Consider the following 17427-nt stretch of genomic DNA (forward strand, 5'->3'; position numbering starts at 1 on the left):
TGTATGGTGTCATTTTTAGAGTTGCTGCATTTCTCCTCGTATGTTTGTGTGGTTGCCTGTGCACTTTACTTCATGTGACTCTGTGCTTCCGTAAGAATCTTAATCTAATCCTTTTGGGAAGGATTTACCTGACCATAACTGTTGTAGACAGTGGCAGGTGGGGCATGCAGGACCTCTTTAAAAATTTGATTAACTTTCAAAAGTTTTCTTTTTTAAAATCTTTATCTGAATTCATGAGCTTCAGGAAGGCACCCATGCATTTGTGCCACGAAAGTTTTGTATTTATTGTTGGGTTTTCTTAGCAGCTGACCCATTATGGGACATTGCCAAGTAAGCAGCCGGTGCCGTAATAAGAATAGGATGCCAGCTTGAAGGCATGATGTTATGGTCCAAAGTGTTGAAAGCTCACTGGGCTGCTTCACTTCATCGGGCACCTATGGACCAGATGTATTTGATGCATTAAGAGAAGACATAAAGATTCACAGGTATTTTATTGAAAGAGTAAAAGTGCAAGTAGATTGTTTTAGTCATGTTTGGTCACGTAAATAGATTCAAATATTTTAGTGTGCTTGCATGCAGAGTTTTAAAACTATTGTAGCCGATAATTAAAAATAGCCTGTGGTAGTACAGTAATTCAGTGTTGCGCTTAAGAGCAGTACATGGTTTAAAGGTACAAGGAACAAAAAATTGTACGGTACCTTTTTAAATATGAATTACAAATTGTATTGGAATAACTAAAGCAGCTTTTGTAGAGCAGAAAGCCATGAAAAAATATCATGATTTGTCTGTGCAGTGTTGAATTTGTAAAAATCAAGTGGATTAGAAGAATGGGTCTTCTGTACTGACCAGTACGAAAGGTTCTGTTTTTGGAGACTTATTTTTGTCTGCTTAATGATTGTGGTTTTAAATGCTGTAAAAATGTATCTTGAACACGTTAGAATTATCTTCATAACAGATGTATTGCATAAAATGTTGCAATTTTGTTGATATGCATTACTCAAAATGTTTGTCATCTTTCTTCATTCTATAGGTTTGGGATTCAACTGGAGAAAAATATGGAGTGTTCCTATCTGCTCCTTCTTATTCTGGCATTGTGTCACCCTTCACTTGGAAGCTTTTCAGATTCACACAGCGATTCAGTTGGAAGGACTCAAAGCACAGAGATCACCATCCATCCAGTCAGTGAAGTCATCAGACGGAACGGCAGCGTCCAGGGTGCTGTAAATAGATTGGAGAGTGCAATCCACCCTATTACAGAGAAAACCAGAGGGCAAAAAGTCTTGACATCAACTGGAGCCTCAACTATTACGCTTCCTCACTCACTGACTGGAGCAGCAAATACAAATTTTTCAGTTACAATACTCAATCATTCTAGCGTAAAGTCACAGGACACTCTCTTGGATGGTAGACGAGCAAGAGTTGATAATCACGCTCAAACAGGTAACTGATCATTGGGTCGAAATCTCTACTAGGTGCTTTGGAGATTTCCCCCCAAAGTTTATATTTTTCCATTGAACTTCTTTGTATCAGTGGTACAACGCTGTTAGAAATGAATGATGTGTAAGCTCCCACTCATTTGTTTTGCATAAATTAACTGCTATGTCTATGGAAAGATAGCTTGTTATCTGTTAGCTGGGCTTTGCGAATGGCAACGTAAGATGGCTGCCAGTGGCTTTACTTCTCTATTCCATTCATGTAAAAGTCTGTGCCTGAAATGGTTCAAAAACGGGTGCATTTTGCTGCTTGATTAATATTCGAAAAACGCAACAGTAATGAGATTGTCGTGTGGGTCAAAAAGGGGAAAAAAAGGAAATGTTTTTACTTGATTTACCCTTTAATAAACAAATAAAATAAGTAAGACTTATCCTTTCTCCCTCACAGGTGTGAACCACCTTGCCGAAACTCACATGTTTCCCTCGGTGACCAATTTGTCAGGATCTGGACGAGCCTGCATTCAAAGTCCTTGTGTTGTTTTTACCAATTCTAATGGCACCAACCTGCTGTGGGACGACATGAGGCGCACACTGGCGTTCGCCTGGGAAATCCATGTCTTCGGCTCGGCCAGTCTCTTCATTTTGATGGCGTCCGTGGCCATTTTAGGAATAGCCGGTGCTTCCACGCTCCCTTATCCCCACTGTGGTGCTCTGATGCTAGCGAACAGCGCCCTGATTGCAAGTGGGATTCTGCGGGCCCTCCACCTGCTACTGGATCCTTACGGCACTCGCCAGATCGTGTCGCACACAACGCTGGCAGCGCTGCAGAACATTCCCATGCAGCTGTTCCTATGGGCTCAGGTCACTCTCACACTTGTCACTCCCAGGAGGTTCAAATTATTCCTCTTCCCAGTCGTGTTACAACAGCCTCAGGTTGTCATGGGGCTGGTCGTATCACACAGCACTGTTTTGCTGGCAGCAGACTTATTTTTCATTGCTTTTTTTCCACTCTTTCCTCTTTTGCTACAGACTATGTCACTCTGTTGGGGGCTTCCCTTTTGCCTTGAAATACTCATGAAGTCACTTTGCCATTCAAATATGTTCCTAAGGTCATCGCGTTCTCCTGGGGTTCACTTGCAAAGGATTGAGAGGTGTGCCAAGCGAATCACGGCGGTGTGTGCCTGCCTTGGCATTATGTGCTGCAACCTTCAGATTTGTAGCCTCCTCTGGCTCTATGGCCTGATGGGCAACTGGAGGCGCTTTGGATGGTTCTGGTGGCTCAGCCAATTTTGGGCCAGAATTCTCGAGTTAGCTTGGGGTTCCTCATTGCTGGTCTTGGGATCCTGGATCTTCTGGATGCCTGCCAAGAGGCGGAGCAAGCGTGAGGTGTCTAAAAGAAGGGACAAGACCACAAGTTTGTGGGACAAGGTCTTGGCTTGTGTCCGACAGGAGCAACTCAAAAGAACTGAGAAGAAATGGAGGAGGCTGATGCCAAATAACCTGGCAAAGGGAAACTTCTCACCAGCAAGTTTCAGCAATAACGTGATGTCTCCATATGACGATCAACCATCTGTCATTGTATCAGAATACAAGCACGATCCTTCTGGCAATAACAGCTATGACTCGCAGGCCACACTCATGTGGCAAAGAGTTGGTGAGCGAGAATGCATTCTTTCACTTATAGAATTTGACACGAGGCCCCCATCGCCCATTAACCTGAGGCGCGGCGCTGATGGCGCTCTTCATCACGGACAGCTTTTGGCCGGGAGCCTGTTCACACCTCCTCCTCCCTCCTGGACGCATTCCGATGGAGAGAATGGCACGGCAACATTCCCCCCAGCTTATGTTGGCTACGGCTGGATGATGGATACCGAATCCATCCCTGCATCCCTCGACCACTTTCAAGCTAAAGAATCAACGGAGTCAAACAATGTAGCCAACGATCACTTTTATAACGTGGAGTCACCAAAAAGTTATCAGGAGGAACTTAGTTCAAAGCTGTCATCATCGCCACATCAGAACGAGTGGTCTGATGAAGATGTCACAGACCTTTAACTTTTTTGTGTGTAAAATATGCAATATTTCCGAGTACATTTTGCACACTCAGAAGATTTTGTTTATTAATCAAATATTATGGACTTGCATTCCCTTGAGTTCATTGTCAATTTAAATTATTTGCTGATCTGAACAAGACAATTGCGTTTGTCTACTGTACAGGAAATGACACAACTGAATTATATAGGGTCAAATATGTGAGTGAAATATATTAGTCATCCAAATTTAAAAAACATCAACCTGCTGTATGTTGGAAGTTCTATGAAAGAAGCCTCACTGGGAAAAAAATGTTGTGAGTACAAATTGCATTTCATTTTGTAAATGAAACTGTAGTCCAGTTTGTTTTGACAAAGACATTTGCAGTAATTAGATGTGATATTTGTATTTATTAATTACCATAGTCAAAATGAATATGAATCCTACTCAATGTGATGCTGTAAATAGAATGCGTTGTAAACGATTTCAAAAACACGTGAAATTTACACATATATTTTCATTCATCTTCATAATATTTTAAATTTTGCAACGTGTTTAAAATGTACTGCCAAATGGAACGATGACTTACAACTTATGAGTCATTGCAACAGCTGTAATTTAGCGTATGTAAAGGTGTTTTATTTTGTTTTTTGATTTTTTACTGAATTGAATACTTTCAATAAAATGCATTATAAGAACTCTCTTTTGACTTGAGAACCATTTTAAATTTACAGAATTATATTATTAAGAAAGTAAAATAAAACTCATGATCAATTTTCTTCCGTGATAATCCTCATTTGGGTTTTAAGCAACGTTGGTGTGAAATGGTGGCTAGGGTCGCCATGACAATGCGTTGTCCCATTCTGGCCACACCCACATCGAGGGGCAGATTTTGGTACCTGCAACTCCTTTTTTTTTTTTTTTTTTAATCATTTTTACATGGATGCAGTGTTCTCAAACCTCAGGATAATCTGCCACTAATAAGAATAATCTTAGTTTATCCATCCATCAATCCATTTTGTAGAGCTGCTTATACCCTGCTAACCATTCGTGCAATTTGGTCTGTCCAATACACCTGCCAGGCTTGTTTTTGGAGTGTGGGAGGACAACAGAGTACCTGGAGTGAGCCCACACAGGCTTGGGGACAACATGCAAACTCCGAACAGGAAGGCCGGAGTTTAAGTGCTTATTAAAGTTTTTATCACACTGCATTTGTGTGTATATAAGGGACATTACTGACCTTAAGCAAAGGATTACTGATGCCATTGCCACAATTGATGAGGCTATGCTACAGTGAACATGGCAAAAAATCCAGTACCGTCTTGATGTGCTTTATGCAACTAATGGTGCATTAGTTAAGTGTATTAAAAGAGGTAAAAAAAAAAAAAAAGACTCTAATAAACGCTGAATACAATAGAACAAATCTGAATAAAATATCTAATCAATTGCATTTTGAATACATTTTTGAAATGGTAAAGATACTTTATGGACACCCTGTATATCATTTTCAGTTAATCTGTGGCTCATCCAGCCTTACTCCAGCCATATTATGGATTTCGTTATGCTCCACAATTCCTTTTGGAATTACCATTCATCACCTACTACAAAACCTCCATCAACCACCACTACCACCATAGAGGCAGTGTTGACCACAGAAGTCCCCACTCATCATGAAAAGATGCCTATTTCCTCCTCAAAGCCACAAATTCATAATCTTCAATCACAATCTCTCCAGTCATTCCCACTGAGGCTGCCAGATGGACAAATTCAAAATGATTCCGAACACACCCTTTACCCCGGTGCTGATCAGATTCCCTTTTTGAATTCCTCTGGGAAATCTTTCTATCATCATCAAAAGCCGTTTTACTACCCACACACTCTTATCTGCCGGTATACGATGCCTTTGCACAGAATTTCAGATCCTTTCGTCAATCATCCTTCATACTCTGTCCTTGTCAAGCAGGAGCATTAGCCCAACTGCCACGCCATGCGTGTCCTTTGTCATCCAAGGTCACACCTAAGGGAAGCTGAGGACTAATGGTTATCCAGGAGCGCAGCTAGGAGTGGGGAATTTACTATCTGTCAATGTTTAATAACAAAACAACAATTTCCATGACTTGGAATTAAGGGGTGGTTGTTACATCTACTGTCTGAATCTATCCTACTTTTTGTGGTCCTGTATGTCCGCAATCGTGAGTTTGTGTCCTCTTAGTTAATGTGATAGCCAGGTTATTTTCGCTCATTAGCAATTAGGATAAGCACAAATGTTTTCATGAGCATACATGAGTTATTTTTCCTCCAACAAGTTAAACTTTGTTCAAGTTACATTTTTTATTGAACTGCCTCGAAATTGTATTATTATTATAGCCTACAACTCAATTTTTTGAAAATAGGACTTGGCATGGCAGACATGTCATAAATGCAAATTTTAAACTTAGATTTATTTATTTTGCAAACGTCTTAGGCGTTAGTTTTTTCTGTTAAATGTTTTTACTTTTACCCACGTATTATTATTTTCGGGTGGTATTCGAATGCAAGACTGAAAACATGTAGTGCGTTGCGCGTTTCAAGCGTTGTGTGTTTTGACTGCGAGCACGCTATATGACGTCATCGTGGGAGTGTTCCTCCATCGGGAGAGATGAACGGTCACCAACACAATCCTCTCAGCGCCCATGTAAGTTGACGCCGACATAACCGCCGACTTTGTGAATTACTTTCTATGTGAAATCCGATTCCGTGTACCGCCGGTCAACCGGTGCGAGGGACGAAGCCGCCTATGCTTGTTTGGGCTGTTGTCGATGGGTCCGTTTGCCCGGAGCTAGTTAGCTGCAGTAGTAGCTAGCTGGGGAGCTAGCCAGCATGCTAAGCGACGGGCTGATTGGCCAACCAGGCGCACAGTGGGCGCCTGTTTTAGTGGCCCAGCTAGTCGGGGTGGGGCGAGGTTTGTTTACTTTTGGGTCAAAACGGAAACCGAATCCTCTCTCAAGTGTGCCCTAACAAGTAAATGCAGTATTTAAGTTGATAACAGTGATTGTCCGCTGTATTGAGTGCCAAGGCCAATGTCTGCAACACATCCGGAATATAATTGGACATGCCGGTAAGTTTGACACGTAACAATTTAAACTTGTAGTTTGTTTAGCACATTATGCTGCACCGCGTACAAAACTTCAAATAGCGTCGACAAAAAAAGAACCAACCACGTTAATACACCTTTATTATCCAGATCAGAAAACTCTGTACTTGTGAACCTACTGTCGGTAGAATGAATGCGTGCACTGACATTGTCTCACAGCAATGACAATGACTATCCTGGAGTGAAATTTCTCCACGTGATGATTAAACGAGCGTAATGCACGTTCGGGGAGATCAAATTATGCTAAAAGGTCCATTTGCTGCTTCGTGAAAGTACCACACGCCGAATGACCCCGATGTGTCTTGACGTGAAGTAATGGAACGCTGCTGCATCGGTGCGCGCCGTGCAATAAAATCAACACCCTCCGGCGAAGCAAGTTAGCCTGCCTTGCTAAAGTGTCTCGAGAGAAGATGATCCGACCAAAAACAGGCACAGCAATGCACACATCGTTTAACTGCCACAATGGTTGACTGCACAGTCACGTGCATTAACTACTTATGTGTTCTCTTTTAAACAGGTATTGTTAACAATGGAAAAGGGAGGCAGGCCTACGAGGTCTAGCTAACAAGCAGCTTGTTTCATCCTCTTCTTAACTCTAACCCCTTGAGCCCAGGCGATTTGCGGTCAAACAGTCGTTTGTTTGTATCGGGCTTATTTGTCAGGTAGGCACCATATGTGTTTATGACGACATCTTCCCATTTTCAAGACTGGATATGCCTGTAACTTATTAATGAGCTCCTATTTACCCACAATGTCTTCTAGGAATGCATTTGCAAGAATTGAATTGCATTAAACATTTAACTGTATTGACATCTTGGCCTATAGACTGCTGTAATTTAATATTAGGCAAGCCTGCAGTGCTCCCAAAAGGGGTCATCCCTTCATTAATTAACGTGTGTGTAATTACTAGGGAAGGGCTTTGGGTGTCAGTGCTGTGAGAATTTAAACCGTCCTTCTATTTTGCCAAAACAGTACAGTTTATTTTTGTTTGCTCGGCTGCTGGCTCACGTGTAAGGGAGTGCTGTCCTTTGTGTGTCCTTGTCATCATGCACCTGATGAGTACACGTCAAACGTTTGCTTTACCTTTCTGTTCTGGTTTAAATAAACAACCTTTGTACGAAAGTTCAACTTTGACAAGAGCCTTTCACTTTGTCATTAGCATCCTATATTTCCTGGAAATGGCTTTGAGCACAAAATTCATACCCTAATGAGTGTTTTCTGAGGGTTTTTCTTTTCCTTTCAAAATCTTGCAGCATGTCATCTTTCTAAACATTAATGGAGACAGCTGACTAAAAAGAAGGCGCCATTCTGTCAGATTTTCATTTGGAGGATTCCACCCAGAGGAGGTGGTGCTGGACATTTGCTTGGAATTTTAATCCTTGTACCCTGTCTGGTGATCCACATATTACTTGCTGATGACAAAATCTGAAGGTATGTTCATTTTGGTTTTCTCTACTTAGGTTCTAATTGCTTAATGGACGGTTACTGTTTGTACTTTCAGAAGAGCTCCATTATCCACCCGAACACAATTTATACAAATATTTCACTCTAATGGATTGGCTCCAAATTTCTGCAACAATTACACAAGAATACAAATTGTCTCTCGCCTGCTTAATGGGTCTGAATTCTAAGTAAAAGCTTAAATGCTCCACAACACGCACAACACCCTGATGGTGTGACCTTGGAGCGTTGCAATGTGCAAAGAGAGATAGGCGAATGTTGGCTGACCCATTTCAGCAAGATCACTTTGCCCTGAGCTTAAGAGACGGACGCTGCTGTAATTTCATTGCCCTTGGCGGTTATTTGCTCCAAGCATACGAGGAATGTTTGCTTCCAATGTGTTTTTTTTTTTTTTCATTGTGCACAAACACACCATAGCAGGCGCATTGATGAAATGACTCCTTATAACTTCGGTTTTCAGTATTTATCTCCTTAGAATAGTTGAAAAAAAATTGTCTGTAGGTGTGAATCTTGTTTTCAAAGGACTCACAAAAACTTGACATTTAACCAGGGGTGTTTAGACTTTTCGCGTGTGTGTGTGTGCATCAGTGGCGGTCCGTGCATTTTACACTTAGGCCTTCAGTGATGTCCTACCTTATGGAATTATATTTGTGCCACAATTGCGAGCGAGCCATGATAAGAGTTTGAGCGAGCAGCGATGGATTTTGAGCGCAGAAAAACTTTTCGCTCGCTCAAAATCTCTCCTTGCTCGCTCACGATAGCCCTCCCTTGCTCAAAATCTCGCTCTCCGCTCGCTCGAGTTGTGTACTCTGCGCGCTCAGTGTTGCACACACAATACAAATGTGCCACAAATCCAGTCAATCAGAGCTTGTAAAAGTACATCGATTGACTGCTTGGTCTCTAGTTAGATTGCTTGTTGTGTTCATCCGGAAAGCGCAAACGAGATCGCGTCACACTTATATCAGGTGGACTTATAGACTTACAGTATATCATTAAAGTACAAAGACTATCAAGGTAGTTCTATCAAATAAAGATGCAAGAAGTGTGTCGAGCTAATCTTTTGATGCTTGTTAAACCGAGCTCTTGGTCACGTGAAGTCATCCGTGATGGCAATCTATCTTTTTGAATAGGTGTTCCAAAAAGCCACAAAGCAATTTTAGAATAAGCACTTGATCACGCTACTGACTCATGGAATCATTTTGATCGTGCATGTAATAAAGCATACTGTAGGTTCTGGACTCAGATAGGGCTGTTTCCCTTCGTGGCAAGGAGACGTCATGCTTTCAATTGTAATTTTCTAAATGCTGCTCAAAATGGGAACATAAAAACGTGAACACCTGCTGTCTAATCTTTTCAAGTGAATGTTGTGCTGCTGAATGCACAATGAAACAGGGTCATGTCCTACATGAGCAACACGGTATGCATGCGTTGTGCGTGTTATTATTATATGAAAAAGAAAAACAAGTCATGCTAGTGCTGTTTCAAACAAAAGGACATAGCTGCAAATGAAGGCTTGTGTGCATCTTTACTGGCCTTACAGCAGTGATATTTGACAGCCCCCCCCCTCCCACACATACACACACACACACACACACACACACACACACAAACACTTGGATGTCACTAGTTGCACACTGGCACTTCCTTCAAGCGTTTTTTTTCCAGCTTGCATTCGTGCCCCTATTTGTTGTCATGACATATTAGAAGTGTGACGGGTAATGCAAGCTACATAAATGCTGTGCATCCGTTTCATTTTCTAATGACTGTGATTCATAAGGCGGTACAATTCCAGGATCATAATGCACATCCTTAAATAATGGCCATCGGTAATAGATGGTGCAATTACACAATTAATTGCTGGGTGTGTTTTCCACAGTTGACGCCTCCTTTTCAGTGAGTATCGGGTAGACGTCATTACTGTAATACACACAGCATGCGTCACAGAGATGGCATCTGTAAAGCTTAAGATGACACTGTTGCATACTTTTGTATAACACGCAGATCGTTAAATGGTGCAAGTGTTACTAAAGTTGTACTCGTGAGTGTGCTAGTTATTTTTTTTTCTTTTTTTGTCCTTAGCCAGTCCTGTTTTGTGAGTTAGAAGACAAGAGGTTGGGCTGATGGTAAGTGATTGGGTCCTTATTACTCTTTTGTTGCAGGAATCCCAATTATTTATTCGCAAAAAAATTTGATTGGCCCTTTGACTACAACTCATTGCAGATTTTGAGCTAGAAATGAGGTGAAGGGGGAAGAGGCCGGTAGCAATCCATGGTTATTGAATCAGCTTCTCATTTTCAATTTAGGATTTATTTGACATCTTTTCACAATTTTTGTTTTCTATTTGTTTATGTCATCCACATAAATCACTTGAATAATTTCTGAAATGGAAGCTTTCCTCTCTGACAGAAAATATTTAAGAGTTGGGGCGAACCTGGTCATATGCCAGATTTCCACATTTCAGAAACTGTTCTCAACTTATATATTTTATTTTAAGTACTTTTTGTTGGTTTTAGCCAGTTGGTGTCACCAGTCATGCCACATATATTTCATGACTATTGACATTGTCAAAACAAGAGTCACAGTCTTTTATATAATCGCTATAGTTTCAAGAAACAAAACGGATGTCTGTGCACCAACAGTTTATGTTGCTCACTGCTTTAAATTCTGCTTCTTCTGTTAAACACTCACTTCTGCATGTTATAATTCATTTTTTTCTTATCATTGTTTTTGTGGTAGACAAGCATGTCATTGAGCCACGCCACAGATGCATGCCCACTCAGAAAGTTCAACTGAGCGCCGTCCAACCGACCTCACACAGGGGAGGGGTGGGGGGCCTCAAAGCCATCTAGCTAGCCCTGTGCACCCCCCCTCCCCTCCCGAGTAGACCTGGAGGCCTCAGATGGATCAGGGTTGTGGTGAGCTGTGTCCAGAGGAAGCGGATTCAGGAGGCCGGGTGGAGCTGGAGGGCGGTCGCAGGGCATCGGAGTCGGAGCATGGTTTATCCAAAATAACCCATAACGCCCTGGAGAACATGGGAGCACTGGGTCACGGCCTGAAGCAGCTTTTCCAGCCACAGCGCAGACGCTCGTCCGTGTCACCGCATGACACCGCTGCTTCCTGCGCAAGCGCCACCGTTTCGGAGCCCGCCGACGCCGTCCCGGAAGGCGGGGACGCTCGAGTGTCCTCGGCCCTCTCCTTGGATTCTGACGGCCCCGCCGCTTCCGCCCCTCCCGCAGCTCTGAGCCGCGTCCTGCAGCAGATCCGCGGGGCGCCGCCAATGATGAAGCGAGGCACCAGCCTGCAGAGCCGCCGGAGCAAGGGCGGGGCCACCGGGGAAGCCCCGCAGAAAGGCAGCCCCCAGATTCACCGGCGCAGCACCCACGAGGCCCTGCTGCAGGCTGGGCGCCCTCGCTCCTCCTCCACCACCGACACGCCCAGCAGCCCCGCCCTGCAGGACATGCTGCTTACATCCGGCTACCATTCCACCGAGGAACCCGACAAGGTTAGTGGCCACAATTCCAATCAAGGCAATAAACGGCGGAATTTGGTTGAATCTGGGAGGCGCTGTAATTGAAGGCCGAAACGATCAAACATTCTGAAATTTGAATAATGTAGAAATAAACAGGTAAAAAAAAGTCGAGTATGACAGATGTTCTTAAATTTTGGAACATTTTCCACTTAAAAAGAAGATACTCATCCAAAATGGCACTTCTATGATCACAAATGCAATGTATCAATGTCAATGCAAGGACTTCACCTAACAATTTAATTGTTATATTAATTTTTTATTAATATTATATTAATTTTTGTTATATATATTTTTCAAATTGACTACAAAAGAAGTTGTGATTTGTAACAAGTTAGAAAATCAGCAAAAAGAAAAGCGTTTTACTCATTGTTACTCATTCATTGCCTTTGACTACTTTTACTGGGGTCTGCAGTGAAGGGCATAGGTTACCACTGCTATTTATAGTCAAACAAGCACTAGCAGTGCACTTTCAATCCCTGTAATTAACACAAACGGTATCAAAACAAGCACATTCATTCACAAGCTGCCATAACTGATGGCCAGGCATTTACCAGCTAGCGCTACATTTTAATTGGCAGATTCCCTTGTTAATCATCAGGCCGGGCCCCATCATGTTTGGGTGAGAGATGTGTCTCTTTGCAGTTATTTGAACGGAATAGCAGAAACACAAAAAGCCACAAAAAGGCCGACAGAGAGTTTGCCAGCAGTAATGCGTCATGCATTACTCTACCACATTCCTCTTCTTTTGTTGTTTTATTCAATAGTGTGTTCATACTGTGTTACTATTTACATAGCTGACAGAGCTATCATGCTTGCGCACCTGTGCTAGAAACAAAAAGCTAAATCAGGCTTACTGTTCCAGTAAGTCACATTTATTGTTGTACAGGCTTCCCGTGCCCTCATTTTTACTTACTAGAAAGAGGCCTTTCAATTAAACTTATGTGTGAGAAATTGCCCATCAACACAAGAATTATTGTGTACTAATCTGGAGCATTTTCTCCATCCTCTCTCTACAGCCGGATCGCTACGATGGATCGGCTCCCGCCGCCTCACCCAACGCCGTCTCCTACGGCGCGGATGGTTACGACGCGGTCGACAGCACGCCGGACCCTCAGCGCACCAAGCAGGCCATTGCACAGCTCCAGCAGAAGATCCTCAAACTCACCGAACAAATCAAAATCGAGCAGACGGCGCGCGACGACAATGTGGCCGAGTACCTAAAGCTGGCCAACAACGCCGACAAGCTGCAGAGCGTGCGAATCAAACAGGTGTTTGAGAAGAAGAACCAGAAGTCCTCTCAGACAATCCAACATCTGCAGAAGAAGCTGGAGAACTACCACCGCAAGCTTCGCGAGGTGGAGCACAACGGCATCCCGCGTCAGCCCAAAGACGTCCTGCGAGACATGCACCAGGGCCTCAAAGATGTCGGTGCCAAGGTGCGTGGAAGTCAAATATTGAAGGGGCCATCACATGATATTTAAATACTTTAAATACCACAGTGTAATATGTGTATATGAATTCTGTTTGGCACATCGGCAAATTAAATTATTATTAAATGTGCGCTTTATGGTACCGAGCTTTCTAACCAGGAAGTAAAATGCCTCGTTTGCTCTTAGCCGTAGCTCGTAGCTGCCGCGTTCTCTTGCCGCTCAATGACCGCTCGTCCTCGCGAGGCTCACGGCTGATAAAGACTACTCTCAACAGCGTGAAAAACAGGGCCAAAACGGGCGTTTTCCTGACATTAAAATTCAAAGCTCCTGGTTTGACCATTTTGTGAAATGTTCTGGAAACGGCCTCAACTATTTGTTATTGTTTGTATGAGATTATGTTTGCATTTGCTGAAATAGACAACTGCCTTTGCCCACTAAGAAAAACTATTACTCAATTGTAGAGCCTGTAGTTCAGTTGCTAACCAATATAGAAAATGGATAAAAAAGTAAAATTGTAGCGTTGGACTAACTTTCCACCCTCACAGGTGACGGGCGGCCTCTCCAGCATTTCCCAAGCCACTCACTCGGCGGCCGGAGCCGTGGTGTCCAAGCCGAGAGAATTTGCTTTTCTCATCCGCAACAAGTTCGGAAGCGCCGACAACATCGCCGCCCTCAAAGATTCACTGGACGAGACGCCGGGCGACGAGGGGGTCGGCCCCGGGGGCGTGAGAACCCTCGCCGCTGGCCACCTGCAGTCAAGTCCGAAGTACGGCAGCGAGGACGACTGTTCCAGCGCCACGTCGGGCTCCGCCGGGGCCAACAGTAACACCGGAGGCCCCGGGGGGCCCCCTAGCTCCAGGGGGAACACACTCGATCCTTCACAGGCGTCGGGATTGGACGCTATACTCCACGAGATCCAAGAGCTGCGGGACAACCAAGGTCGCCTGGAAGAGTCCTTTGACAATTTAAAGTCGCACTATCAACGCGACTACACTATGATCATGGAAGCCCTACAAGAGGAGCGATTCAGGTAACAACACCGCCGCAATCTCACGCTGAGCGCGAGGCAAAATGTTGCGCTGCAAATTCCGCTCTCTCCTTAACTGCCATTGATGGCTATGGCCGTCAGATACACCTTTCCTGGGCTGGTGGTTAAAGGGCCCGTATTGTGGAAATTAACCACGTCATGTTAATTTCTCAACCTAAACACCCCTGAAGTGTTATTTCCCGTCTGAGGCATTTTGAAGGATTCCTTGCTTACTCTGCGCTCTCAGCACCGCTCCCGCCCGAGCAGATAAAAATAACTTGCGAGACGCGTCATGACAATAGAAGGCCTTTGTACAGCCCGGCCAAGAGTAAATACATGCTTGTTTTTCCTCCAGGGTTGGCTAGCAGAGATTTTTGCTCCGAGTTGGCCAAGTAAACGGCAACATTTCGTTTATAAGTTACAGTTTTAGTGTAGAAAATATCCAAGTGGCGAAAATGTGCGTTTGGGAGCAAATGGACGGACAATCCACGTTTGTATGTCGTAAATACTTCACGGAACCGTTGTTACGAGGTGTGGTTACGAGGAGACTGATACAATAGGAGGAACGGGTCTTACTTTGTGTGCTCACTTGACACGTCTTTTGCTTTGTTGACGGCAGTTCGTGTCAAAAGTCAGTAGAAGGCCTGATTTTGCCTTCTTCATCGATTCCAAAATTTAGATTAGAATTACGTTGGCAGTCAATGAGCTAATAGAAACACTGGTGCCCGTGCTACCGTACAGGTGCGAGCGCTTGGAGGAGCAGCTCAACGATCTAACTGAGCTGCACCAGAATGAAATCCTCAACTTGAAACAAGAACTGGCCAGCATGGAGGAGAAGATCGCCTACCAATCCAACGAACGTGCCAGAGACATTCAGGTAAGCGATACTGGCCGCACCCTTGATAAACACACGGCGGGCGTGACGTACTCTTATTGTGTTAGTTGACCAACAATGAGTGGGAGGGTTGATGCCGAGACTCTGAGGTCATCTACCGGAAAAGCGCGACGCATCAAATGATGTCACAATAACTTGGAATTCACATCAGTTCTTAAAGGGGAAATCAACCCAAAATGTTTTATGCGCCCCCACTATTCTTAACAGGGCATTCTGTCGACGAAATTCTGACTTTGGTCCTGGGATATTTGCAAGCTGAGCTGTGATTGGTTGTTACCTGAGCCCTGAGCAGCCGTGATGTCATTTCAGTCGATAGCAAGTAGCAAAACGGCCGCCCCTCTGACAGAAAAAAACGGGTGGCTTTTGCTACTTAACTTATGTTCCATGGACACAATATTAATCATAATACTGTGTTTGAATCAGTGGGATTGGCGTGAACATAGTGTAAAGTCATTTTTTTTACAATATCAAATGTTTCCCAACCTTATGAGCCAAGACATATAATTATAATCAGAAAAAAAAAATCGAATAAATATAATTTTAAAAAACTAAATCTCACATGAACCGCAGTGAAACCAAGCCCTGCTTTTTAAACATGCAGGCGCCAATGCGACAGTTGAGAGTGAGGATAGAGACTCAAAGTTGACAAAAATAATACCTGGCCTTTACATGCGTGTTATTTTAATTTGGGCTACAACTAGGCATCAGCCAATGTTAGATTTTAATGGTATGACACCCATGAGCAAAGATATCACGCTATCAGAATTACAGCTTTTTTTTTTCCATTGAACACTTTTTTAAAAAAAAAGGAATATTTGGTACGTTAAAATGTGTACCATATTTAGTACAAACGAGTAAATACATACATTAACATTCATGTATTTAATTGTGCTTAGCAAGTCACAGTACCCTCATCACTGATATTTTTAAGACAATTTTTATTATATTCAGAGGCGACTTTGTTGAGTCAACTCTTCAAGCACTAGTGATACCTCACCCAACTACGTTTCCGTGAATATCCACTGTGGGGCACACTTGAAAAAAATGCTTTTAGCATTCACACAATCAATTTGGTAATATCGTTGCTCCCCTAGTTGTAATTGGTGTCCCATGCAGCCGTTTTCAATGTAACATAATCCAGGAGGCGCTGGAGGCCTGCCAGACGCGCATCTCCAAGATGGAGCTTCAGCTGCAGCAACAGCAGCAGCAGGTGGTTCAGCTGGAGGGTCTGGAGAACGCCACGGCGCGGACGCTCCTGGGCAAGCTGATCAATGTGCTGCTGGCCGTCATGGCCGTGCTGCTGGTTTTTGTGTCCACGGTGGCCAACTGCGTGGTGCCGCTGATGAAGACGCGCGGGCGCACCATCTCCACGCTCCTGCTGGTGGTCCTGGCGGCCTTCCTTTGGAGGCACTGGTACGCTTTCTCCGAATACCTGCACCGCTTCCTGCTGCACCCCAGATGACGCGACGGCACGCCGGGCTCCGAGCTCTCCCGCTTTCCGCTCGTGGCTTCATCGCCCGAGAGGGACCCCCGGGCTCGCCGTCTTTGGTGCAATCGTGGCTTTGAGAGAACCGCACACTTTATTTCTCTCTCCTGAGTCACTTTGTTTACACGTGGAACACTCGACACCGTCGCCCCACACCAGACATCCTCTTTATTTCTTTTAACGGGATTTCCCCAGATCATTGAAGGGATATTTATTTGTTTTTAAAAGTCATCTGTGACACCGTGATTAATTTTTAACCCCTTTTACCCTATCCGCCTGCTTTCTTTCTTTGGTTGAAAAAAAAAAAAAAAGCTTTTGTGACCAACTCTTCCTCACTGAAAAACTGAGCGTTTGCACAGCAGCACTGGCTCAAAACGATCATCATGGCTTCGTATGACGTGTGCAAGTCAGATGGAAGTTTCACTGCTGAAGATGATCGATGAACTCAACTAACATACTTGAAGAGCACACCACGTGTTCAAAGACTCAGTGCTTCCGTACTGTTCCCATTAGTGACAATGAAATAGCCCAGACTTTTTTTTTTTTTTAAAAGATCAATAAATTCCCTCTTTTAAAAGGCGTAATTCAAAATCGTGTCGTTCACAATTATTTTGCAGCGGCGTAGATGTACAAAACAACTTCAAGTGCTCAAAACAAGTTTTTCCTGCTGTAATTGTACACTTGATTGCTGGAGCAACCAAACACATACCTACCGGTAAGTCCAAAAACCTGGTCAAGTTGTGGAAGATTTCTCAAGTCGCGATCAAGAATGGCACCGATGATCTTCTGGATCACAGAACAATGGAAGGATGCAGAAGCGTCTAAAATCTAATTTCAGGACAGTTTAGTATTTTTCTCAATATTTCTAGGTATATCCTGAAATTTAAAAAAATGTCCAATGCTACAAGTACAACCAAATTGCAATCTGACAATTTTAAACATTGTGTCCAATTGTGCAGATAACACAAACAGAAGTGTAAACTTTTTGCTTCTAATGAAACA

At 43.5% G+C, this 17427-nt stretch overlaps 2 protein-coding genes across 6 annotated transcripts; both read left to right on the forward strand.

Moving 5' to 3' along the window:
* Positions 1-161: 161 nt before the first annotated feature.
* LOC148419195 (proline-rich transmembrane protein 3) lies at positions 162-4167 on the forward strand. The gene is made up of 3 exons (XM_088423835.1): positions 162-485; positions 1031-1440; positions 1882-4167. The coding sequence occupies exons 1-3, from the start codon at positions 385-387 to the stop codon at positions 3486-3488; spliced, it is 2118 nt and encodes a 705-aa protein (XP_088279961.1). The 5' UTR covers positions 162-384; the 3' UTR covers positions 3489-4167.
* A 1916-nt stretch (positions 4168-6083) lies between these two features.
* On the forward strand, positions 6084-17016 carry tmcc1b (transmembrane and coiled-coil domain family 1b). 5 transcript variants are annotated; one of them, XM_088424060.1, is made up of 9 exons: positions 6085-6138; positions 7115-7259; positions 7851-8028; positions 10138-10181; positions 10795-11560; positions 12604-13023; positions 13563-14047; positions 14786-14921; positions 16081-17016. In XM_088424060.1, exons 5-9 carry the CDS (start codon positions 10958-10960, stop codon positions 16399-16401), a joined length of 1965 nt encoding a protein of 654 aa, XP_088280186.1. In that variant the 5' UTR covers positions 6085-6138; positions 7115-7259; positions 7851-8028; positions 10138-10181; positions 10795-10957; the 3' UTR covers positions 16402-17016. The 5 variants fall into 5 exon arrangements, with proteins under 5 accessions (XP_088280188.1, XP_088280186.1, XP_088280191.1 ...); XM_088424065.1 differs by having other exon boundaries at positions 11295-11560; XM_088424061.1 differs by lacking the exon at positions 6085-6138 and adding an exon at positions 6241-6561.
* The last annotated feature ends 411 nt before the right edge of the window (positions 17017-17427 follow it).

This window comes from Hippichthys cyanospilos, chromosome 9 (genome assembly GCF_059441005.1).
Source record: "Hippichthys cyanospilos isolate Australia breed blue-spotted pipefish chromosome 9, RoL_Hcya_1.0, whole genome shotgun sequence".
In the NCBI taxonomy this organism is placed as follows: domain Eukaryota; kingdom Metazoa; phylum Chordata; class Actinopteri; order Syngnathiformes; family Syngnathidae; genus Hippichthys; species Hippichthys cyanospilos.

What these genes read in the sequence shown, in the direction of transcription:
- LOC148419195 (XM_088423835.1), top strand. Translation starts at nt 385, where the DNA reads ATGGTCCAAAGTGTTGAAAGCTCACTGGGCTGCTTCACTTCATCGGGC. An exon ending in GAAGACATAAAGATTCACAG is followed by an intron (nt 486 to 1,030) that starts GTATTTTATTGA and finishes TTCATTCTATAG; the next exon opens with GTTTGGGATTCAACTGGAGA. An exon ending in TGATAATCACGCTCAAACAG is followed by an intron (nt 1,441 to 1,881) that starts GTAACTGATCAT and finishes TCTCCCTCACAG; the next exon opens with GTGTGAACCACCTTGCCGAA.
- tmcc1b (XM_088424062.1), top strand. Translation starts at nt 10,958, where the DNA reads ATGGATCAGGGTTGTGGTGAGCTGTGTCCAGAGGAAGCGGATTCAGGA. An exon ending in CCACCGAGGAACCCGACAAG is followed by an intron (nt 11,561 to 12,603) that starts GTTAGTGGCCAC and finishes CTCTCTCTACAG; the next exon opens with CCGGATCGCTACGATGGATC. An exon ending in TCAAAGATGTCGGTGCCAAG is followed by an intron (nt 13,024 to 13,562) that starts GTGCGTGGAAGT and finishes CCACCCTCACAG; the next exon opens with GTGACGGGCGGCCTCTCCAG.